Source organism: Rhinopithecus bieti, unplaced genomic scaffold (assembly GCF_001698545.2).
Source record: "Rhinopithecus bieti isolate Rb0 unplaced genomic scaffold, ASM169854v2 scaffold_46101, whole genome shotgun sequence".
In the NCBI taxonomy this organism is placed as follows: Eukaryota; Metazoa; Chordata; class Mammalia; order Primates; family Cercopithecidae; genus Rhinopithecus; species Rhinopithecus bieti.
In genome coordinates, this window is record NW_016819049.1 from 2,656,443 (window position 1) to 2,680,896 (window position 24,454).

Sequence of the window (24,454 nt, forward strand, 5' to 3'; positions counted from 1 at the left end):
GGTTCATGATCTGAGCTAGGCTTTTAAGTAGACGTATGAGTGCCTTTCAGTCAAAATGTAGGCATAGCTGTCATACATATTTACTACATTTTCTCCATGCATTGTCTATAAAGTTTCCCTGAGTATACGGAGAACAAAGTGTTTCAATATGATATATTTTTGGCCCACATTCAGAAATGGCTCACGGAAGACATTTCCGGCTTTTTTTTTTTAACCTAGCAAACTTTAGATAACCAGAATTAAGATTCCAGGACCAAGTAGGAATGAGTTCTGTCCTTTTTCTCTGACAATTGCCAGTTTTTGGGGGGCTGAATGTCGCATCTGTAGCTTACAACATGTTTCATGGTTTTGTTTATTCTCCTTATCACCAATGAAGGCACTAACACACTTGTTTTTTAAAAACAACCAATGGCCTGGCATGGTAGCTCATCCCTGCAATATCAGCACTTTGGGAGGCTGAGGTGGGAGGATCATTTGAGCCTAGGAATTCGAGACCAGCCCACACAACATAGGGAGATCCCATCTCTACAAAAAATTGTTTTAAAAATGAGCAAGGCATGGTGGTGTGCGCCTGTGGGCCCAGCTACTCGGGAGGCTGAGGTGGGAGGATCATTTGAGCCTAGAAGATGGAGGCTACAGTGAGTTTTGATTATGCCACTACACTCCAGCCTGAGTAACAGAGTGACAGCCTGTTCCAAAAAACTAAAAAATAATAAACAACCAAAGACTATTAGAACTAGCCTGTGACTTTTTCTAATATATACAAGCCAATCTGCAAGCAAACAGCATAACAAACAGATTGATCATGGGCAAGAACATATATCTAATGCTAATTTGCTAAGATAAAAGAATAGTTTCTACTGACAATTTATCTACATCAGATGAAAATTGACAAGCATAAAAAGAGGAGTCAAAGCATCTCTCACCAACTTTGGACAAGAACATTTAGACACAGATCAATATAAGAAGAATGTTTACTATCATTTAAACTGTTCTGGAATAATTACACGGTTTTAATAAATGGACTGTAAGCTCATCTACAGCACTAGCAGCTTTCACAGCATTGCTAGTAAAATGGCAATTAATGGCTTCTCAAAGAACCATGCTTCAATGACTCAAGAAAAATCCCTCTCTGTCTTTGCCTGAGAGGTTTAGCTTACTGTCTACAGATATTAGTGAAACAGGGCCAGGAAATCTACACGAGTCAAAGTTTAACATATGGCTATCTTTGTTGCATTTTCCATACCATCAGCAAATTCAGAAAGTCTTCTCAAAAGATCAAGTTTAAAGACATTTGAGATGGGAATATCCCAGACTAAAATTAAGACACTTATTGGGCCATTCTCTTCCAGACAGAAAAAACAGTAAGGAAAGATTCCAGTCTCTTCATTTCACTGTGGGCAACAACTACAGGAAGACAGCAAATTACTTACTCAATCACTCGTGGCTCGGGAGCTCTACGTACTACCTGCAAGGGAATAGGTGGATCTTACTTCTGGAATGTTCTTAATCCTCACAGATACTGACTTACCATATCTTCCCATTTCTGGTCAAAATAAAGTTAAAAACTATCTCTTTTCTATTCCAACTTCTCACTAACCCACCAGAGATCCTTGTCTCTGCTCTTCTTAAAACTACTTCACATTTGCTAGTAGACAGTAAAAGAAGATACAATTATTAATAGAATTAATAAATTTTCCTAGCAGCCAGCAGCTCTGGAAAATCTTGACAATAATCTTTTTTAAAATAGAAAATATGCTATAAAATAAGGAGTTTCAATAATTATTTATAGAGTTGTTACTATGGCAAGATACCCAACTTTTTAACTTTTCCACATTATTAAAAGTAAATCTTCACTGTTTCCCACATTTTTCCTCATGCGAAAAAAGGGCTAAAAATCAGGTATTTTGCTATAATAACTGAAATTTTAATCTAATTCCAAAGACGCTGAAGTGCAACAGCACTGAAGACAGCACAGTTTTAGAACTGCTGGAGCTCAAATAACAAATGCAAGCAGGCTCTCATTATGGTGTAACCTCCTTGCCAAAAATACGGGAATAACTAGAAGACCATTAACTAGACCGTTAACTAGAAGCAGACTACGAAGAATCCCCAGACATAGAAAGGAACTGAAATACTTTGCATTTCATTATTATTAGAGTTCTTCTGCTCTGCTATTAGTGAATTTATTCAGTCATTATTTATTTGAGTGTCCACTGTGTGAATATCACTTTTAAAGCAAATTTTGTCACTATTGAAGAAAAAACCAAGAATTTACCTGCAGAGGTTCTTTGAACACAAACTCTCTGTTAGAGAGATGATGCTCTTTGTTCTTCCAGGTCTGACCAGGCTTCTGGTGGAGATGGCTCTTAGCAGTGGTAGCTGAAGCAAGAGAGGGGACAGCCCCAAACCAGGGGAAAGTCTGTTCTCAGCACCTTCTACTGAGCAAGGGCCAACAAAGCCCACTTGCAGATGATCTCTATGACATGTAGAAACTAACTGGTAAAGTCAACAGAAGACACTGAAAGGTTTGAGGGTGTGGACTAAATATGAGGAACACTAAAGACCCACCCTTAGCTCACCATCAACAAAACAGACAACATTTCAGCCACATTTTAAACAATTCCTTGACATCAATTGAAATGGAAGTCCATTATAAACCAAAAGGATATAAAGAAAAGAGAATGAGAGTTGTCCATATCCACACACACACAAAATCCCTACAGATTCTTGCCTGGCTGAGCAATGGCCTGGCTCTTAGCAGGGGCAGCCCAGGCTCCCTGAACTCGAGCTCGCCGTCTTTTTTCCTCCATGTTGACCAAAAAGGCTTCTGCTCCGAGCTTGGGGAAGATTTTGTTTCTGCTTCAAACTACTCCATGATATCTGTTTATTAAAACAAAACACTGTTTTTAGTTACGGTTGTGAACAATTACTCCTAAGGCATAAGTAATTTCAGGCGGAAGACTCACAATGGCAAGAGCCTCTATGTAAAATCAGTTTCTGTCATCACAGCATTTCAATCAAGAAGCCTAAGTCATTTGGGGCTGCTGGCTTTAGCATTTACCTTTTGTAATCTTATCATCGTACTTTTGTTTCTTTCACAAGAAAGTGCATTTTAAGAAATTCTAAAATCAGGACCTATCATAAACCACATTCCTCTTAATATTCTCCAAGAGTAGAATATAAGGAAACTGTACTATTCCCATTTTCACCTACATGGACATTGAGAAATAGGCTAAGACTGTTTCCAGGCATATATTCCATTATCACTGGCTGCATCAAACTTCCCTGGAAGTTTGTTCAAAACACCTACGGTCCACCTCCAGAAAATCTGATTTAGGATGGATACAGGTATTTGTCTTTAAAACAAGCAGTGTAAGATTTGACACTATGCAGGTATGCATGTGGACCGCAAAGTTTAGTGATGTACCCAAAGTCACTCAGGAAATCCACAATAGGCAGATTAACATTCAACTTTTATTAAATTCCTGTCTCCAGCTAACTGATAAATCCACCTCATAATGGCTAATAATACTAATTTGACAGTTGTACCAGTAAGTTTAGCCTACAGCAAATACAGAAGCACGTACAGCTACCAAAACAACAAGGAAATTCAAGCCACATGTTCCAAATCTGTAATCTATTTATTTATGCTTCTAAGAAAGCTTCACACCTCAAGTTCTCAAAGGTAAAAGCTCATTTTATATTAATAGCTTGCTTAGCCTATAGATTTCCAGGTCCCATCTCCCACCTCTTCTGACTCAGTAGAGCTGAGCCAGGTCCAGGGATCTGTGTGTTTAACGAGTTCCCCCAGGTGATAAGCATGTAATTAATTTCATTTAATAGGTGGGGAGACGACAGAGGCTGCCATCTGCCCAGAAGAGTTAATGACAATCAAATACCAATTCTTCAATCCCAGGAGCTCCCGTTTGACATGTTCTCTCAATTGAGGCCCTAAAAGCGTAACACAATTACCTACAGTCCCCGCAGAGGATACAACTTGCTCACCTTGTTGCTCCGTTCACTGGGGAGCCATATGTTATTTGTCAGGGAACAATTGTCGAAAATACAGATTCCAGAGCCCCATCCCAGACCTACTCAATTTGAAGAGTCCCAGAATTTGTTAACTAACGCCACCCTCAACCCAGGAATTCTTAATGCACACAGAGCTTGAGAACCAGTGCTGTAAAGGACAAGGACTCTGGCGCCAGCCAGAACTCGCTTTGAATCCACATCTGTCACTTCCCAGCTGCAAGACCCACAATAAATGACTTCACCTTTCCGAACCCCCGTTTTTCCTCAGTAAACAGGGGAGTCACTTTCCGCACGGTTGAGGTGCAGACAGCGAGCTCCGCAGGTGGAAGAGCTTGGTCCTGGCTAAGGGTACTTCCTTTTCCTAATTTAGATCCTTCTCTTTCAGGAGGCCTAGAATCAGGCCCCGGAGGTCGCCCAGGAAGAGACTTCAGGGGTGGTCCTCACACCTCCAGCCCCGCGCACCCAGCAGTAAGTGGGAAAGGCGCACTTACGGGCGGAGCTGGGCGCGCCAGTCCAAACCCGCTAGGACTTGGGGCACCCCTCGCAGCCCGGTACCCACTCCGCAGTCTGTGGTCGGAACCTTAAGAGTGAAGCACCGACTCCAGCAACTCCCAATTACAGGCCGCGGCGTCAGGCACTTCCCTTCGACGTTACGCGGCGCAGGCACCACTTCCGGTGCACCGTCCTCAGTCCGGGTAGTCCCACATCCCCCGCACCTGAAGGGCCTAATCACTGAAGGTGCTGATGAGGGTATAGGGGTTGCAGCGGACAGGGATTGACAGTGCGGTGGAGCGGTGTGAAGGGGTCGGGGTTTGGCAAAGATGGAAGTGAAGGCGTGTCTCCTACGTGAGTTCCTCGAAACTGGAGATGTTTAAGCATAGGCATCTTTGTGGAAGGAAGAGCGACCGGGTCCCTGCGGGGCTAGATAAAGGGAGAGGAGTTTGGGGGACCTGGTTATAATGTGCTAGGCAAAAGGATTTGCATTTTATCCTAAAAGCCACGGAGAGGCTGAGATGAGCCTCCTTTGCGTTCCTATTGCAGCCTGTGCACGCCTCCGAACACAGAATTTACAGCAGGGCATAGGACCACGCCTTAATTCGCCTTGGCTCTCTCCAGTGCTAAGCAAATTTTGCTTGAGTGAACAGACCTACTTTTTGGTCCAGACAACTACCATTTACTAGGTGTATAATCTAGGGCAAGTACTCTGCCTCTGTTAAATGGGTATCGCTCTAGTAGGGAGGATTAAGTGAGATAATGCATTTAAAGAATATAGCACAATGCCTGGAACACAACAAAGACTCAAAAAATGGAAAAGAGCTCACCCCATTTAAGCTCCTGAGAAACATCTTTAAAGTGGTCATGTTAAACCATGTACTTTACAGTATGAAAATAGCAAAAGTAGCACTGAATTGACTGTTTTATGCAAGTCATTATCTAAGATCTGCCAAAGTATAGTCACTGTGGAAATCTTTAAAATAAGCCTGGTACGAGTGTTTACCTGCAGGAAGCTCATTATAGGTACACCTCATTAATGTACCTATATTGTTGCTACTATCAAATCCATTTTCACAGCACTTATTATTATTTGTTATACTTTGTGACACTGAAGGAAAAAATGATTTATCCTAGAGCTGAAAGGAGAGAAAATGCAAAGGCTAGATTACAGTTTTTTTCCCCATCAACTAATTTGTCAGTGTCTGCTTCTGGCTCAGGAACTTTGGCTGTATCTTCTAAAAGATGTCATTTCTTTCTTTTCAATGATTATAGTTTTGGAACAGGAACAAAGAAGTCTGGATTGAGGAGTTCCTAAAAGTAGTGATTAACACCTCTTCAGCCTCTAAGTAGTGTATTTCTCAAAAATCAATCCATGATTTACTTGCATCTGAAATCACCGCTATTTTTTCCAGAATCACCTGCGTTTTTAACAAGTACCCAAGTGATTCTGGTGGACAAAATTTTTGAAAAACTCTAGGACTCATGTAGAAAGACAAATTATTCTGGTTTGAGTGGGCCTGAGGAGTTTCCCAGGACACAGGACTTTAAGTGCTAAAGCCAGGACAGTCCTGGGCAAACTGAGATGGTTGGTTACCCTAGACAATGCGAGTATTTAGTATTAGATGTTCTTAATGGTCTTGGCATTCTCATTAGGGTCTTGATTTTCTTATTTCTATTTGTAGTATTTGGGTTTTTATCAGGAGTTGGTGGTAGAGACCATGGGAGAAGGAATGAAGGCGAAGTGTGTTGCCAGTTTTCAACCTATTGAGTCTCTATTCCAAATCCACCCTTCACTACCCTGCTTACAATATTGGAAGGTTTCTCCCTTGCCTTTTGGTTCAATGGGCAGTAAGCTTCATCAGTTGAGGGTGCTGGAGGAACTTTAGAGGAAGAAGGGGCTCTTTTCTTCTGGTTCCAGTGTGCTCCTCTCAGCTGTCTCTTTTGTGCACAGTGGCCCACAGTATGTGACTACTCCGTGTGGGCTGAATTACAAGGTTAGTTTCTCTTGTGAAAGTTAAGGCATCAATTGGGAAGGAATGGAATCCCAAAATTTGAAATAAGCATTCTGCTTAGACCCAGATAACTGACAGTCTTGAACACCCATATCACTCTGAGCCTTCCTTGGCAGTGGAAGTAGCTTGCCCTCCCAAGTCTGAGGAGACTAGTCATTCTTTGCTTGAAGACACTGTTTTGCCCTTAGTTGGGGCAGATGACTTCAAAAGGGAAGCTCATTCTCTACAAGACCTGCCAGAATTTACTTCCCCTTCTTCTGCCCCATTGCCACTAGACCCTAACTAGGTTCAAGCCTCATTAATGTTTCAGGTAGGCTGATACACACTATGATCTAGGATAAAACAGTTTGCACGCTGAAAGAATTATACTAATTACACATACTTTGCTAATGTGTGGAATGTGTGGAAGTAGATTCTAAATGTTTTAAACTAAGGAAGGCAGTATATATTACTGTATCAGGCCAAATTATATGGAGGCACTTACTAGAGTGCCTTTACAGACATTGTGTTGACTCATGCAACTGGAAATGACTTTAACAGCATATTTGGTGGATTTCTTGAAGATTTAACTCAACAGTAGTCTATAGTTAATACTATTGAGATGCCAAGGCATGATGTAGAGGAGGGAACCCAAAGACTGAGAGGGGTAGAAATGTTGGACTGAATTTATCAAATGTGACTTTGACCCACATGCAATAGACACAAACACAAAAACTATATCCTACAACAAGATCCAGAAGATGCTCCTGTTTCTAAGGCATTGAGAAATACTTTAGACAAGGGAGCGCTTGCATCCTTGGAAAGCTCTGTGGTTGCTCTCCTTTGCAGGCCAGGTATGATCATGGAAGATACCAGCATTGAGTTATGTTCCCTGGTTTTAGTGGAGATGATGAGTCCAAGTGGCAGTACTTAATTGTTAAAGGTAGGGACATCGATCCTATACAGAAGCCAGGACATACCAGTAATCAGAATATGTTAGTCTATAAGGATCTTTGGTAGTGGCCATGGTGTCCCTAGGAATGAAACAGATGGGCAGCCTACTAGAGAATTGTTTGATCTATCTAACAGAAAAGAAGTCTATGTCTAGTAGCCAAAAACCTTACCTGAGTGCCACAGTGGATAGACATAGTCTCTCACCTAGTTTCCAGACAAGTCATATCACAAACCCAAACCTCTTGATTGACAGGGAAGCCACATCTCTTGGAGGAAGGACCCTGCACCATTGACACAAGTATATACTGTAAATTTTCCTCCAAGCCTTCATCCAAGTGAATGCAGCCATTTACTCAAATGGTTACGCATTGGGGAAAAGTAAGTACCCAGGTATTTTAGGGTTTATTGGGCAATGGCTCTGAACTAATTCCTGGAAACCTAGAACACCACTATAGCCCACGAATGAAAGTGAGGGCTTATGATGTTCAGGTGATAGATGGAATCTTAGTTCAAGTTTGACTCTCAATGGACCCAGTTGTCCACAGATCCATCCAGTGGTTACTTCTCCAGTTCCTGAATGTATACAGATGCTCCCTTGACTTTTGATGAGGTTGTATTCTGATAAACCCATTGTAAGTTGAAAATATCATAGGTCAAAATGCGTTTGCTACACCCAACCTATGGAACATCACAACTTAGCTTAGCTTGCCCTAAACACACTCAGAACACTTACATTAGCCTAAGCTGGGCAAAATAATCTGACACAAAGCCTGTTTTATAATAAAGTGTTGATCGATCATGTAATTTATTGAATACTGTACTAAAGTACAGTTGTACTAAAGTACCACTCTTCTAGTATTGTCAAGTCAAAAAATCAATGGAACCATCATAAGTCAGGGACCGTCTATAGTTGGATTAGTTGTATTTGGCAACTGGCAGAATCCCCAGATTGACTCTCTGACCCACAGAGTGAGGGCCAGTTGGTAGAAAAGGCTACAGGGAGACTCCTGGAACTTCCCCTCCTTACTAAGATAGTAAAGACTAGCAATACCGCATTCCTGGAGGAATTGCAAAGATTAATGCCACAATCAAAGACTTGAAAGAATCAGATGATAATTCTATCACATTCTCATTCTCATTTAATTTACTGTTGGCCTGTGCAGAAATCAAATGGATCTTGGAGAATGATTGTCGGCTGTTGTAAATTTAATCGGGTAGTTACTCCATGACTCCAATGCAGCTGCTGTCCCACATGTGCTATCTTGACTGAGGCAATTAACATAACCTTTTGCCTTTGGTATGCAGCTCTTGACCTGGCTAATGCCTTTTTCTCCATATTAATTTACAAGAAACATTCTGCCTTGGCTGGGCGTGGTGGCTCAGGCCTGTAATCCCAGCACTTTGGGAGGCCAAGTCGGGCACATCGCCTGAGGTCAGGAGTTGAAGACCAGCCTGACCAACATAGTGAAGCTCCATCTCTATTAAAAATACAAAGAATTAGCCAGGCATCGTGGTGCACACCTGTAGTCCCAGCTACTCGGGAGACTGAGGCAGGAGAATTGCTTGAACCAGGGAGGTGGAGGTTGCAGTGAGCCGAGATTGTGCCACTGCACTCCAGCCTGGGCGACAGAGCGAGATCCTGTCTCAAAAAAAAAAAAAAAAAAAAGGGAACATTCTGCCTTTACTTGGCAGGGCAAACAGTATACTCTCACAGTCTTGCCTCAGAGATACCTCAATTCTTCTGCTGTCATAGTATAGGGCCACCTCTTATCCTGACATCCTACAAAACATCACACTAGTCAACAATAATGATGACATTGTGCTGATTGGATATGGTGAACAGAAGGTAGAAAGTGTTTTAGATGCTTTAGTAACACATGTGTGAGCTAGGTGTGGTGGCTTATACCTGTAATCATGGTGGCAGGGATGGAGGATAGGCATGGGCTCAACAATTTGAACTTCATTTTCTCAAAGTTGGCCTGGCTAACGCTACTGCTGCATACTTACCCTACAAATAGCCAAGACCAATACTGAGCTCTCCATATGTCACCATTCGTCAGGCAACCATCCAGCCACTTGTAGCAGTTTGATTACATTGGACCTTTTCCATCAAAGGGAGGGTGGAAATTCATCTTCACTGGGATATACTCATATTCTGGATATGGGTTTATTTATCTTCCTTGTATATACTGCTTTGGCCAGCATACCATCTGTGGACCCACCAAATGTCTTATTCCGCTTCATGGTATTCCCTGATCAAGGAACTCATTTCACAGTAAAGGAAGTACATCAATGGGCTTAACTTCTCACCCATTGGAAACAGTTTGGCTAATTGAAAGATGGAATGGCTTACTGAAGACTTAGTTATGGCCCCAATCAGGAGACAACCCCTGAAAGGTTAGAGTTCTGTATTATTGGATGCAGTTTATGCTTTGAATCAGAGATCAGACTATGGTGCTCTTTCTCCCTTAACCAGAATACATGACGCTGGGAATGAGGGTGAAAATGAGAGTGACCCCTTTCAGTCATATAATTATTAACCCACTTGCTTCCTGTCCCAGCAACACTGAGCAGTGCTGGTTTGAAGGTCTGCTTCCTCAGGGTGGGAATGCTTATACAAGGACTATGTCTGGAACCAAAAGTATTTTCGCAGGTTCCTCCTGGTACTTTGTGTCCAGTAAAAAAAACATAAAGAAAACTACAAAAGCAGCAACAACAAAACAACAGAATGATGAATAACTTGGATTAAGAGTGAAGATTTGTGTTGTACCATCAGGTAAATAAATCAGTCAACTGAGGTTCTGGCTAAGGGCAAGGGAAATATGGAAGAAGTAGTGGAAGAAGCCACCTGTGATGTTATAACCAATAACAGAAACAAAGACTGTTTGAGCTTTGTATGTTTTCTCTTTGCTAGTTATATGTATGTGCCTTTGTATATGCAAATCATGTTCTTCTCTTTCCATTATTTTATACGCATGTAGTTGGAGATTACATTTACAATTTAGTTTCTAGGTAGCAGAACATTCAGTAGGATTATGGTTGAATTTGAAGATCATTTAATATGGTCAGTAGTAGACGTGGTGACTGTTGGAAGTTCATTTGGGGGGAAACAATGAGAATGCATTCACTTCTATGAAGGATAGCTGTATCTTGTTAGGTGGAAACAGAGATGTTGTGTTGATCCTACAGAAGTTGAAATGTGTGTGGAAGGGTGGTGCATACAGAAACTGAGTAGCTGAAGGAGTGGACTCTGTGAATCATCAATCCTTATTAACTCTCAGCTCCAAACCCACCCTTTATTGCCTGCTTGTTATACTGGAACATTTCTCCCTTGCTAGCTGATTCAATAGTAAGCTTCATTAGTCAATAGTCCTGAAGAGACCCTGAAGGAGGAAGGGGCTCTTTAAAAATTTTTTTAAATTAGCCTTTATAAAAGAGGAAAAGGCTCTTTTGTCCTTTTCCCTTTCCCTTTCCCTTTCTTTCTTTTCTTTCTTTCTCTCGCAGAGTCTCACTCTGTCTTCCAAAGTGTTAGGATTACAGGCATGAGCTCTGTTGCCCAGGCTGCAGTGCAGTGGTGCGATCTCTGTTCACTGCAACCTCCGCCTCCCGGGTTCAAGTGACTCTGCCTCAGCCTCCCGCGTTGCTGGGACTACAGGCGTGCACCACCACACCTGGCTAATTTTCGTATTTTTAGTAGAGATGGCGTTTCACCATATTGGCCAGTCTGGTCTCAAACTCCTGACCAGAAGAGGCTCTTTTTCATAGTTCCTGTGTGTTCCTCTGTACTAAGTTGAATAATATCCACCCCTAAATTGATGTCCACTCAAAACCTGTGAACATGACCTTATTCGGAAGTAGGGTCTTTCCAGATGCAATCAAATTAAGATGAGGGCAGAGTGGATTAGGGTAGGTCTGAATCCAGTGACTGCTGTCCTTATAAGGAGAGGGAGATTTGGAGACAGAGGGACAGAGAAAGACAGGAGAGGATGCCATGTGAAGGTGGAAGCAGAGCTTGGAGGGATGTTGCCACAAGCCAAGGAATGTCTGGAGCCACCAGAAGCTGGAAAAAGTCAGGGAAGGATCATCCCCCAGAGCCTGTAGAAGGCACATCCCTGCCAATACCTTGATTTGGGACTTCTGGCCTCCAAAACTGTGAGAGGATGAATTTTTGTTGTTTTAAGTCACCCCATTTGTGGTAATTTGTTATGGCAGCCCTAAGACATGAACACATCTTTGCAGCCAGCTCTGCCATGCACCGTGGCCAGCAGAACTCGGTACCTCCTCTGAGCAGCTTCCCAGCACCACAGTGAGTTCTCCTGGTGCAGCACGCCAGCAAATTTCGCCATCCAGCAAAACACCTCCATGTCTCCTCCAGTGAGGTTTGGATCCTTAACCCTGGCAGATGGGAGCTGTTTCTGAGTTGTTTCTTCCTCGCTGTTCTGCCTCAAACTAGAGGTAGAGGCTGTTCCCTGCATCTGTTACACCGTCTGAAAGGAAAATAAAATCTCGGGAACCTAATTCACTCTGCCAAAAGGAAAAATAAAGCTCAAAGCTGAGTCATGCAAGAAACTGCCTTTCCTTTTGTTCCCCAACAGAGAGCTACAGATTTAGGTTAAATATCTCCATGGGTAGCCCCTCTGTGTTCACCCTATCTAATGTAAAATGCCAATTTACCGGGTGCAAGATGAATACATAATTGACTATTCCCCTACCTGCTCCTTTTCTCTAGTGTCGTGGATCACCAGACCCTCTGTCTTTCCCCTCCAGCCCACTTTTCCCCTTTAACTATTAAAGCCCTCAAAAATCATCTTTGGAGAAAGGCACAGACCACAGACTTTCTGTGATTCCATGTTCTTTTCTTCCAGATGTGTTCGTAACCTTGGCAAAAATAAACCTCTAAATTGATGGAGACCTATCTCGGATACTTTTTGGTTTACACTTGTGTTCTTAGAGTTCTCTTTTTCCCTTTGTCAGTAATCCCCTATTACAGTTAATAATTCTTTCTTTCTTTTCTTTTCGACAGAGTCTCACTCTTTTACCCAGGCTGGCAGGCTGCAGTACGGTGGTGCAATCTCAGCTCACTCCAACCTCCACCTCTTGGGTTCAAGCAATTCTCCTGCCTCAGCCTCCTAAGTAGCTGGGAGATGTGCACCACCATGCCCAGCTAAATTTTTTATTTTTAGTAGAGACAGGATTTTGCCATGTTGGCCAGACTGGTCTTGAATTCCTGACCTCAAGTGATCCACCCGCCTCGGCCTCCCACGGTGCTAGGATTATAGGCATGAGCCACCCCGCCTAGCCTATTTCTTTCCTGTCCAAGTGATTATGTAGCTTCTGTCTCCTGATTGAGTCCTGATGGTTTCAGTGGGAATACGGCATCAGGAGTTGAATGCAAAGGCTAACTCCCTGGGCCCCAGGTTGGCCTCTGTACATCACTGATTTGCCTCTGAGTTGGGTCCTTGCTATCCTAGCCCATCACTCTTGTGTTGCTTGCTCTCTCTAGTTTGTCCTCACCCAAGACTGCCCTCCTAAAGTAGATGTTGCTGGTTGTCTTGCTACTTTGAAGCCAGCATTTCTTAGCATGTGGTTGGAAGGGTAACTGCATGAGAATCACTAGGGGATGCTGCAAAAATGCACATTCTGGGTTAAAAATGCACATTAGGATTCTGGGTTAGTAGGTCTGGGGCAGGGCCCAGCAATGTGTGTGTGTGTGTGTTTTTTTTTTTTTTTTTGAGATGGAGTCTGGCTTTGTCACCCAGGCTGGAGTGCAGTGGCACGATCTTGGCTCACTGCAACTGCCACCTCCCGAGTTCAAGCATTTCTCCTGCCTCAGCCTCCTGGCCACCACGCCTGGCTAATTTTTTGTATTTTAGTAGAAACAGGGTTTCACTGTGTCTCAAACTCCTGACCTCAGGTGATCTGCCCGCCTCAGCCTCCCAAAGTGTTAGGATTACAGGCGTGAGCCACCCACGTCTAGTAGTAATGTGTATTTTTAACAAGCTTTGTTCCATTTTGCAGGTACCTGCACCATTCTCTGTACCCTTTCCCTCTGTTTTCCAGAGGTGATCCCTTCCCACTCAACAGTTATCTCATACCTTGGATGGCAAAGCTGATAGATGCTTTAAGTGCTGGTAACTCTTAACAGTGATTCTGAGTGAGCTACACCCTCTAGCCTATTTTCAGATGCCGATTTTCACACCAGGTTCTTGCCAAACGTTCCCTGTTTCAATCATGTGCAGCTTGTGGAGCACCTGCTGCTGCATTCCTGAGAAAATCCAACCCAAGGAAAATAAGGGCACATCATGCTAATAGCTCTCAGTGAAGGTGTTGCATAGAGAAATTCCCATCCCATGTCTCACTGCCAAAGGTTTAGCAGCGCCCAGCTTGAGCAAGGAGGGTGGGAAGGGAACTTGCCAACCCTGAGGCAGTTTGCTATGAGGCTTTCAGCTCTCTGCCAACTTTCAACAACGTTGAAGGGTAGAGGACACTTTCCCAGACTCCAGACAGGAATACCTTCTGTTCAATGCCCAGCATGGTTGTAGATGCTGCAGGAGGTAAAATCTCCTTCCAGTGAACCACAGGGTAAACTGTGTGAGATACAATTACAAAACAGTGTAATTGGATGTGAAATTATGGAGGGCAGACAAAAATCTGGGGAACAAGAGATCACTAGAGGTTATAGTCATTAGTAAAATCATTATGGAGTATAGGGAATTATGTCAAGGTTTTAAATTATGTAGCATTCAGACAGCTTGAAGATATTCTGATAGTTACATAACCCCTAAAAAGAGTAGGCAACATTTACACATTCTTATTTCTAAAAAATAGCAAATAATAACATTAGTTAACATTTCATGAGTGCTTCTTACATGCCAAGTGCTGTTCCAACCACTTATATGCCTACACTGATCTAATTCTAAGAACCCAGTTACACAGGCATTATTATTATTAGACCCATTTTACAAAGAAGACTGAACCACAATGCCACATGATTCCACTGTGCCACTTCTCTGCAAATACATGCCAGAATGAAAGCCAAATTAGGAAAGATAGGACTATTCCTGAAATGACATATGAACTATTTCTTGGGACCTCATTGCTGGTGTCTTTCAGTGACTTCAAAAAAGAAGAGTTGGTAGCAGTGTAATCCAGCAGCCCCTGAGTTATCAAGCATTATTGATGGTTTTATCTGGAGAGCTTAGCAGATTGCTCTGTAGAGCTGCTGAGTCCTCAGAACCATGGGAATGGCATCATTTTGAGTCTCTGAACTATGATGTCAGACAAGACTTGGTTCAGATCTCAGCTTCACTACTCCATTGGTGGGTAACTTCAAACAAGTCACTCAGTTTTCCTCATCTGTTGGACTGTGTGAAGATTCACCCATGTATTCATTCATTCATTTAATCTGCACATACTGAGTACTGACTGCAGCTAGCAGTGTGCCGGATGCTAGGGACAAAGTAGTGTTCAAGACAGACTTGGCTCCTGCCCTCATGGAGGTTATAGTCTAGCAAGGGAGGGGAGGTAGACATTTTTAAAATAAGCAAATGTTACAGTTGCCGTATTTGCTATGAGGCTATACCATGGGGGACCTAACCTAGCAGAGTCATATCCCCAGTGTGTGCTGAGTCCCAGGCTGGCTGGGAATTTTGCCGATCTGGGTCAGGTTCAGCTGGGAGGTCAGCAGCTGAGGGCTGGCTGGTCTAGACTAGCCTTGACTCCATGGGGTCCCTCAGCTTTGAACAAGCTCACCAGGCATGTTCTGATATCAGTGGCAGAGAGAGAGAAGTGGGTAGAGGAGGGGGTCATGCATGCAAACACACAAGAACTTTTGAAACCCAGGCGTGGAAGTGGTATGAAATCACCTCCACTTCATTTATTGGCCAAAGCGAGCCAGCTCATGTTTAAGGAGTGGGGAAATTGACTTCATCTCTTGATTGCAGTTGTTGAAACGTCACATCACAGAGGGCATAAATACTGGGAAGAGCAGAGTAGAGTAGAAAGAGCCATTTTTGAAATCAATCTACCACAGTCAGTGAGAAACTGAAAGGGGGTTCTGTGGGAGTAGAGAGTGAGGAAATGAGTCATGAGATGGGGTAAAAAGAAGCCACACCATGCAGGCGTTAAGAGGCACTAAACAGTAAAAGTTAATTTAGTTGCTTCTTGGCCTTTTGGCTGAGACCAAGTGTAGTAAATGTTAATTTACATATGGCAGGAGCCATATGATAAACATTGAACACTCACTCTCCCCTTATTTTCCGTCTCATAGAATGATGTCACTTGGACATTGTTGTCAGGTTCATTTGTTTTAGGTGTGTACCTTAGGCAGGGATTGTTCTTTCCAGTGCTTAGGATGCTTGTCAGCAAATATTCAATAAAAGCTTCTTACTGAATAAATAACAAAGTACCTGAAATTATTAAGTTAATGATTAGTAGACCATTGCTTCCTGTGTCGTGGGAGTAAATTATCCACTTTCTGGAAGCAAAGTCATTATGTTGAGAAGCGTGAAAACTAAATCAATGTGCCTAGGTTGTCTTTTGCACTGAAAGAACCAAAGAAAGCATGGCTGTGAAATACAATATTCATCTGAGTTTCCATTTACAGCTTTTCCATAGGTTGTGTGGTGCTTGGCATTAATGGCCATTGATTTGTCCATTTTTTTTTTCTTTGAGACGGGTTTTGCTCTTGTTGCCCAGGCTGGAGTGCAATGGCGCGATCTCAGCTCACCGCACCCTCCATCTCCCGGGTTCAAGCAATTCCCCTGCCTCAGCCTCCTGAGTAGCTGGGATTATAGGCATGCGCCACCATGTCTGGCTAATTTTTTTGTACTTTTAGTAGAGACGGGGTTTCACCTTGTTGGCCAGGATGGTCTCGAACGCCTGACCTCATGATCTGCCCACCTTGACCTCCCAAAGTGCTGGGATTACAGGCATGAGCCACCACACCCAGCCTGGATTGTTAAATGCAGCCAACATCTGCACTCAGCAGGGATGCATGAATAAGAAACACAATAAGCTCAAATTATTCCCATACACTCTGGATGAATTGAGCATTTAAGAAAGTGGCCTTATAGCTTTCAGAAGATTTCTAGTACCATTAGCTGGGCAGAAACCACATTTATAAGGTGTGAGTCTGAAAAAATTATTCCAGGTCTTGCACCATTGTTTTCCCAGGGACAGAACCATGGTTTTGCAATGATGAACTAGTTGGTGATACATTAGATTAGGTAGGAGAATTTGAGCTGATGTATTGGAGCACACAGAGCTGCTACTTCTAGAAATGAGATAAGTTGGAGATCTTGAAGGCTGTCTTCTACAAAACACCTCCAGATGAAAGATAAAATACCCCTTTAAATGAATTAGCCTGTGCAAAAGATACTCTTCTGATATCAGGACAACGTAGGAACATGAGCCCAGAGAGATGAATAAGCTGGCACATGTACTACTCCTGGGTGGCCTAATTGCTTGGATATTCCTGGGTACAGATGGAAGTAGATGGATTGGGACAGAATAGGAGACAAAACCCATGAAGGGGAATCATAGCAGAGACCTTCTGCATAAAGCCGGGACCCAGGAAGGGGCTACACGTGCAAAGGATGAACCAAGGAAAAATTAAACAAACAAAAAAAAAAAAAAAAGAAAGAAAAAAAAGAGGAAAAGAAAAGAGAGAAAAGCCCAAAGAGGAAAACAGCAAAACAAAACAAAACAAAAAAACCCTTTCTCTCTTGAGTTTAATTCAGGGTGAGGGGAAAAGTCTCCCCCAGGAATTCATGGTGACCCAAATCTTTACATAGGTGTGGGGACTGAACTAACTCCATTTGCCCAATGCTCTTCCCCATCCACCAAAATATAAATAGATAAACAAATATCCAACACACAACAAAAACCCAACAACTGTGTAAGCTGAGAATTTTAATTTAAAGATCAAAATTGGTAGTGTCCGCATGTCTGCTGCAAACAAACACGAATTCTCCCATGAAAAATTTACATTTAGGGCCTTGAATAATTTGCATATAGTTCTAATGAGCATAAAGTCACACACATACATACACATCATGAAAAATACAGGGGAATAAAGCACCATTAGCAAGAGTCAGCATAAACAATAGAAATATTGGTAAAGATTATTGGATTACTGGAACTATCAGATACAGAATATAAAGCTGCTTGATGTGTTTACATAAATAAAGGAAAACATTTAAAACATAATTATAGTTCATAACTACTAAATAATGCATTTTTGAAAAACATCAAAATATAATAATTAAAATTGAAAACTTAATGGAGCTTTTGCTTTTTGGACATAGCAACAGCAAGCCATTACTCCACCATAACTTAGAAGTACATTGTATATATTTTTTTCTTTGAAGACACTGGAGACCTATGTAAACAATGACTTAGCTTACCTAAAATTCTTAGGAAGGAAAAACACTTCCTGAGTGAGCTGGCCATATTGTTCTCTGAGGACATTTTTCAAACATGAGAGCTGAGGACTGGGCCTGCTAATAGTACTGGAATCTTTACTAGAGGAAAGAGAATCCAACAGACATTTTGACAGCCATTGGGATGGCATAATGGATTGGAATCTAGAAAATCCCACAAATGCATGGCCAGTTTGCCCTATGGGGCATTTGCTGAGTACTAGGGCAGCATGGAAGGGTGGAGGGTGGGGCTGGGAAGACAAGAAAGGCAAGGTAAAACCTTTCATAGTCTTTTTTTTTTTTTGAGACAGGGTCTCACTCTGTCACCCAGGCTGGAGTACTGTGGTGCAATCACAACTCACTGCAGTCTCAATGCCCCGGGATTAAGTGATCCTCCAGGCTCACCCTCCTGAGTAGCTGGGATCACAGGCATGCACCACTACGCCTGGTTAATTTTTGCATTTTTACAAGAGACAGGGTTTCACCGTATTGCCCAGGCTGGCCTCGAATTTCTGGGCTCAAGCGGTTGGACCACCTCAGCCTCCCAAAGTGCTGGGGTTATGGGTGTGAGCCACAGAGTCTGGCCCCTTTCATAGTCTTGATATGCTTGGAAACAAAATTCTGAGAAAGACAAGTCCACAATAAACACATGGCAGGCCTCATTCTGTTGACATTTGAAACTATAGAGCACTGAATCTAATCAAGGTGGCTTCCTAGCCCTAGCCCAGTTCAATTCCTAATGAAGTGACGAGTTCTCACCCTACTCAGCAGGGAAAGGGCAAATCCTCTATGGAGGAAAATACGATCAACTTCAGTCTTTATGGGTCTTTAAAAATGGAATGTCTGCCATACACTTAAAAAAAACTGTGGAACGTGCAAGGAAGCAGAAAAATGTAACTGATCAAGAGGAAAAAAAAAAAAAAAAACACAGAAGCAGACCCACAGATTATCCAAATGTAAAAGTAATCAGACAAGGACTTTAAAACAACTATCATGAAAATTTATGAAAATAGAGGAAAAGAACAAAATGTGTGAAAAGGGAGAATTTTAATAGCGAATTTGAATTTACTCATTTATTTTTGAGATGGAGTCTCACTGTGTCGCCCAGGCTGGAGTGCAGTGGTGCCATCTCAGCTCACTGCAACTTCCCCCTCCTGGGTTTGAGTGATCCTCCTGCCTTAGCCTCCTGAGTAGCTGGGGCTACAGGTGTGCACCACCACACCCAGCTAATTTTTGTATTTTTAGTAGAGACGGTGTTTTGACATGTTGCCCAGGCTGGTCTTGAACTCCTGACCTCAGATGATCCACCTGCCTTGGCCTCCAAGAATTGGAATTTATATAAAAGAATCAAATGAATATTCCAGACATGAAAAATAAAATACCTGAAATTAAGAGCTCATTAGATGGATTTAACAGCAGAGTATACCCTACATTTAGTAGGATTCGTGAATTTGAAACATACATAGTAGAAAATAAGGTAAACTAAGCCAAGCTAAACTGTTCTTACCATATGATCCAATAATCATACTCCTTAGTCTTTATGCAAATGAGTTTAAAAAAACTTTTGTCCACAAAAATACTCACAAATGTTTACAGCAGCTTTGTTTATAATTGCCAAAACTGGAAGCAACTAAGATGTCCTTCCAAAACTGGAAGCAACCAAGATGTGAATGAACAAAGTGTGATACATCTGGACAATGGAGTATTATTCAGTGATAAAAGGAAATGAGCTATCAAACCTTAAAAAGCCATGAATCTTAAATGCGTACTGCTAAGTGAAAGAAGTTTGTCTGAAAAGGCTACGTACTGTGTGATTCCAAGTATCTAAGATTCTGGAAAAAGCAAAGCAGTAGAGACAGTCAAAAGATCAGTGGCTGCCAGAGGATTGGGGATGGAGGAAAAGAGAGGGATGAATAGGTGGAGCACAGGGGAGTAAAACTATTCTGACATTAAAATGGCAGATACATGAATGCATTTGCTAAAATCCATAGAAAAGCATGACACCTAATGTAAACCGTGTACTTAGTTGTTAACAATGTAACCATATGAGTTCATCAGTGGTAACAAAGGTACCACACTAATACAAGATAATTAATAGAGAAAACTCTAGGGGTAGGGAATTCTGTACTTGCTGCTTATTTTTTTCTGTAAACCTAAAACTGCTCTAAAATACAGTACAATTTATTAATCTGTTTAAAAAAAGTTAATAGAAACTATCTAAACCAAAGCACAGAGAGGAAAAAAGAAAACCATGGAGACTTCTGGCAGTATAGCTAAAAAATCCTAGATTCCAGCTAAATTAGAATAAACATGAAGAGTGGCCACAAATACCCTAGGTATGCTAGTGAGAAATTATCTGTATTTCTCTTCTGTTCTCTGTAGAAATTTAAATTTTCCCCATGCTGTCTTATCATCTACCTGCTATTATACTGAATCCCTACCTAGGAAAATGCAAAACAAATAATTAGCTCAGGAGCCAAACTCCTGCATAATTAATCTGTTACCACTGTATACATTTTTAATGCAAGGTTGAATTCACAAGATATAAATGAAATTCTCCAAGGACAAGAAAACAAAACAAAAGGGAAAAAAAACCTGAAATCAGAACTTGAGGCAGTGAGCAGTAAAAGAATAGGAAATCAGTGGTCGCCCCTTGGGGATACTGGCAAAACCCACTGAAATCACTAGAAGGTAAGAGAACCAAGCCTGAGACTCCTGCACTGGGGTAAGAGCAGTGCCAGCCTGGTAGCAGCTCCAGGCTGGTGAAAGCAACAAAAGAAAGTCAATATCCCAAGAAGAGTATCCCAGTTTAGCCCTCAGAATTAGCTTCCCTGGATTAAAATAAAACAAACAGGATTTCAAAATAAAAACACTAGCCCGGTGCAGTGGCTCATACCTGTAATCCCAGCACTTTGGGAGGCCGAGGCAGGTGGATTGCTTGAGCCCAGGAGTTCGAGAACAGCCATGGGCAACATAACAAGACCCCATCTCAAAGGAAATACAAAAATTAGCCAGGCATGGTGGTACCCACCTGGAGTCCCAGCTACTTGGGAGGCTGAGAGGTGGGAGGACTGCTTGAGCCCAAGAGGTCAAGGCTGCAGTGAGCCATGATTGTGCCACTGCACTCAGGCCTGGGCAGCAGAACATGACCCTGTCTCAAAAAATAAAATACCAAACAAAGAAGAAAAGTAAAGCGCTTTGAGTGATAGCCACCAGAAATACAATGGGTTTAGACTCCTAAGAATTTAAGATATTGGTATCATCAGATGTGGACCATAAAATACCAATGTATTACATAGTTATGTAAACTTTTAGCACTGAATTTTAAAAATGAGCAAGTAGTAAAAAACTATTAGGACTGACCAAGCAGGTTTAAGTGAGAACCAAACAGACTTCCCCCTCCAGCCTCCCAAAAGACAGGGTCTCGCTCTGTCGCCTAGGTTGGAGTGCAGTGGTGCAATTGTAGCTCACTGCAGCCTCAACCTCCTGGACTCAAGTGAGCCTCCCGCCTTAGCCTCCCAAGTAGCTATGACTATAGGTGAGCACCACCACATCTGGCCAATTTTTAAATTTTTTTGAAGAGATGGGAGTCTTACTTTGTTGCCCAGGCTGGTCTTGAAAACCTGGCCTCGAAGAATCTTCCCACCTTGGCCTCTCAAAGAGCTGGGATTACAGGCATGAGCCATTGTGCCTGACCCCAAATGGAACTCTTTAAAATGAAAAACATTTTAAATTAAAATTATAGTGAATGGTTTTAACAGCAGAAAAGACAGGAAAATTAGAGAAATGGAGTATATATGTGAAGAAATGATGTGGCATGCAGCTCAGGGAGACAAGGATGGAAAGTATAAATGTAAGATTAAAAGACAGAATGGGCCAGGCGTGGTGGCTCACCCCTGTAATCCCAGCATGATTTGGGAGGCCGAGGTGGGTGGATCATTTGAGGTCAGGAGTTTGGGACCAGCCTGGCCAACATGGTGAAACCCCATCTCTACTAAAAACAAATACAAAAATTAGGCAGGCATGGTGGTCAGTGCCTGTTGTCCCAGCTACTCGGGAGGTTGAGGCAGGAGAATCGCTTGAACGCAGGAGGCAGAAGTTGCAGTGAGCTGAGATTGTGCCACTGCACTCCAGCCTGGGTGACAGAGCAAGACACTGTCTCAAAACAAACAAACAAACAAACAAAAAACCAAAGAAACAGAATGAAGACTTGACACTTATAACTTGAGTCTCAGATAGAGACAATGGGATAATGCCTGATAAATTTTCAGAAATGACAAAAGGCATGAATTCATAGATATAGGAAGCATACTGTAAACCAGGTAGGATAAATAAAGAGTTCCACACTTAGACACCTTGGCATGAAACTGAGGAACACTAAGTCAAAAGGTATCATAAAAGAGGCCAGAGATATATCACCTACCAAAAAAAATGGCATACTGATTTCTGAAAACCAACAATGGAAGCCAGAAGTCAGTAATATGACCCAGTATTTCATTAACTTTAAGTTGCCATCAATGTTAAATTACACCACTATTTTATACAGCATCAGTAAAGAAAAAAAGTAATGTCAAACTATGATATGCACCAGAATATCTCAAATGTAAGAAGTAAAAGTATACAAGGAACTTGATAAACAGGTGGTAATTTATTTGATACAAAAATGTGTGTATAAGATAACAAAATTGTCTAACTTATGGGGTTTTAAAAATCAGAGGTTAGGCCAGGCACGGTGGCTCACACCTGTAATCCCAGCACTTTGGGAGGCAGGATTACAGGCAGGTGAGGTGGATGGATCACCTGAGGTCAGGAGTTTGAGACCAGCCTGGCCAAAATGGTGAAACCCCATCTCTACTAAAAGTACAACAATTAGACAGGCATGGTGGCACACACCTGTAATCCCAGCTGCTTGGGAGGCTGAGGCAGGAGAATCGCTTGAACCCAGGAGGCAGAGGTTGCAGTGAGCCAAGATTGTGCCACAGCACTCCAGCCTGGGTGACAGAGCAAGACTCCATCTCAAAATAATAATTATCAAAATCAGAGGTTAGAATATTGGCCTAAAATAGCATGTAAGTAGGGAAGGGTTGATCAGGCTTACGATGTTCCAAAGTCCATTATTCTTAAAGAAGGGGTTATGATACCAGATAACTTTAGATTGTATTGAGTATGCATTGAAAAAGCTCAGGAGTAAACACAAGAAAAACATAAATAGAATGTAAAACTTTAAACTTAGTACAGAGGGAGAAATGGAATAATAACAATAATAAAATCAGTCAATCAAGAAGTAATGGAAAAAACGCATGAAAGAGAAACAAATAGCACAAAATAACATGATAGAAGTCTTCATGTTTTAAGAATTATAATAAATGTAAATGTATAAACTTGTCTACTAAAGGCCAAATGAAAAACCAAAATCCAGGTTTATTTGACTTACAAGAGACAAAACTAAACGTCAACACGTGGGAAGATAGGAGGTAAAAGGATTGAAAGATACACACTAAATACCAACCCAAGTTATACTGAGATCACAGAAAACAGATTTTTTTTTTTTTTTTTTTTTTTTGCTAAGGCAAAAAGCATCAGCAATAAGGAAGTCACTACATAACAAGAAGAGTTCAACTCACCAGGACAACACAAGAATTCTAAACTTCATTCACTCAATAGAATGTACAAAGTTAAAACTGATAAAGCAGGGGAAATTGGCAAATCTACCATTACAGTAAGATAATTCGAAATACCTTTATCAATTATTAATAGGTCAGACAAAAGTTAGTAAAGATATGAAATATTTGAACAACAGAATTAACAAGCATTGCCACATATGTAGAAAACAACAATTAGAGGCCAAGTGCCTTGGCTTATGCCTGTAATTCTATCACTTTGGGAGGCCAAGGCCAGAGAATCATTTAAGCCCAGGAGTTCCAGACCAGCCTTGGGCAACATACCCAGCTACTCAGGAGGCTGAGGTGGGAGGATTGCTTGAGCCCAGGAGGTTGAGGCTGCAGTGAGCCAAGACCGTGCCATTGTACATGCCTAGGGGACAGAGTGAGACCAGTCTCAAAAAATAAAGAAAAAATAAAAATAAAGAAAACTAAGAACAATTAGGAAGCATATGTGAAACACTTAAAAAACTGGCATACCATGGCCGGGTGCAGTGGCTCACGCCTGTACTCCCACCAGTTTGGGAGGCCAAGGCGGGTGAATCATGAAGTCAGGAGTTCGAGACCAGCCTGGCCAATATGGTGAAACCCTGTCTCTACTAAAAATACAAAAAATTAGCTGAGAGTAATGACTGGTGCCTGTAATTCCAGCTACTCAGGAGGCTGAGGCAGGAGAATCACTTGAACCCGGGAGGCGGAGGTTGCAGTGAGCTGAGATCGTGCCACTGCACTCCAGCCTGGCGACAGAGTGAGACTCTGTCAAAAAAAAAAAAAAGAAAAGAGAAAGAGAAAGAAAGAAAGAAAGAAAGAAAGAAAGAAAGAAAGAAAGAAAGAAAGAAAGAAAGAAAGAAAGAGAAAGAAAGAAAGAAAGAAAGAGAAAGAAAGAAAGAAAGAAAGA

At 41.9% G+C, this 24,454-nt stretch overlaps 1 protein-coding gene across 4 annotated transcripts in view; it reads right to left on the bottom strand.

The window, feature by feature from the left end:
• The window catches only part of ALKBH3 (alkB homolog 3, alpha-ketoglutarate dependent dioxygenase), a 40,666-nt gene extending 36,023 nt beyond the window's left edge, over nucleotides 1-4,643 (bottom strand). For 2 of the 4 annotated variants that reach the window (XM_017858176.1, XM_017858173.1), the window contains exons 1-4: nucleotides 4,278-4,643; nucleotides 2,735-2,883; nucleotides 2,279-2,382; nucleotides 1,434-1,468 (exon numbers count right to left, since the gene is read on the bottom strand). In XM_017858176.1, the coding sequence (XP_017713665.1) occupies nucleotides 1,434-1,468; nucleotides 2,279-2,382; nucleotides 2,735-2,813 (218 nt within the window). In that variant the 5' untranslated portion in view covers nucleotides 2,814-2,883; nucleotides 4,278-4,643. Of the gene's footprint in view, nucleotides 1-1,433; nucleotides 1,469-2,278; nucleotides 2,383-2,734; nucleotides 2,884-4,008 lie in introns of all 4 variants that reach the window. The other 2 variants (XM_017858175.1, XM_017858174.1) reach the window with 2 other exon arrangements.
• Nucleotides 4,644-24,454: the final 19,811 nt, after the last annotated feature.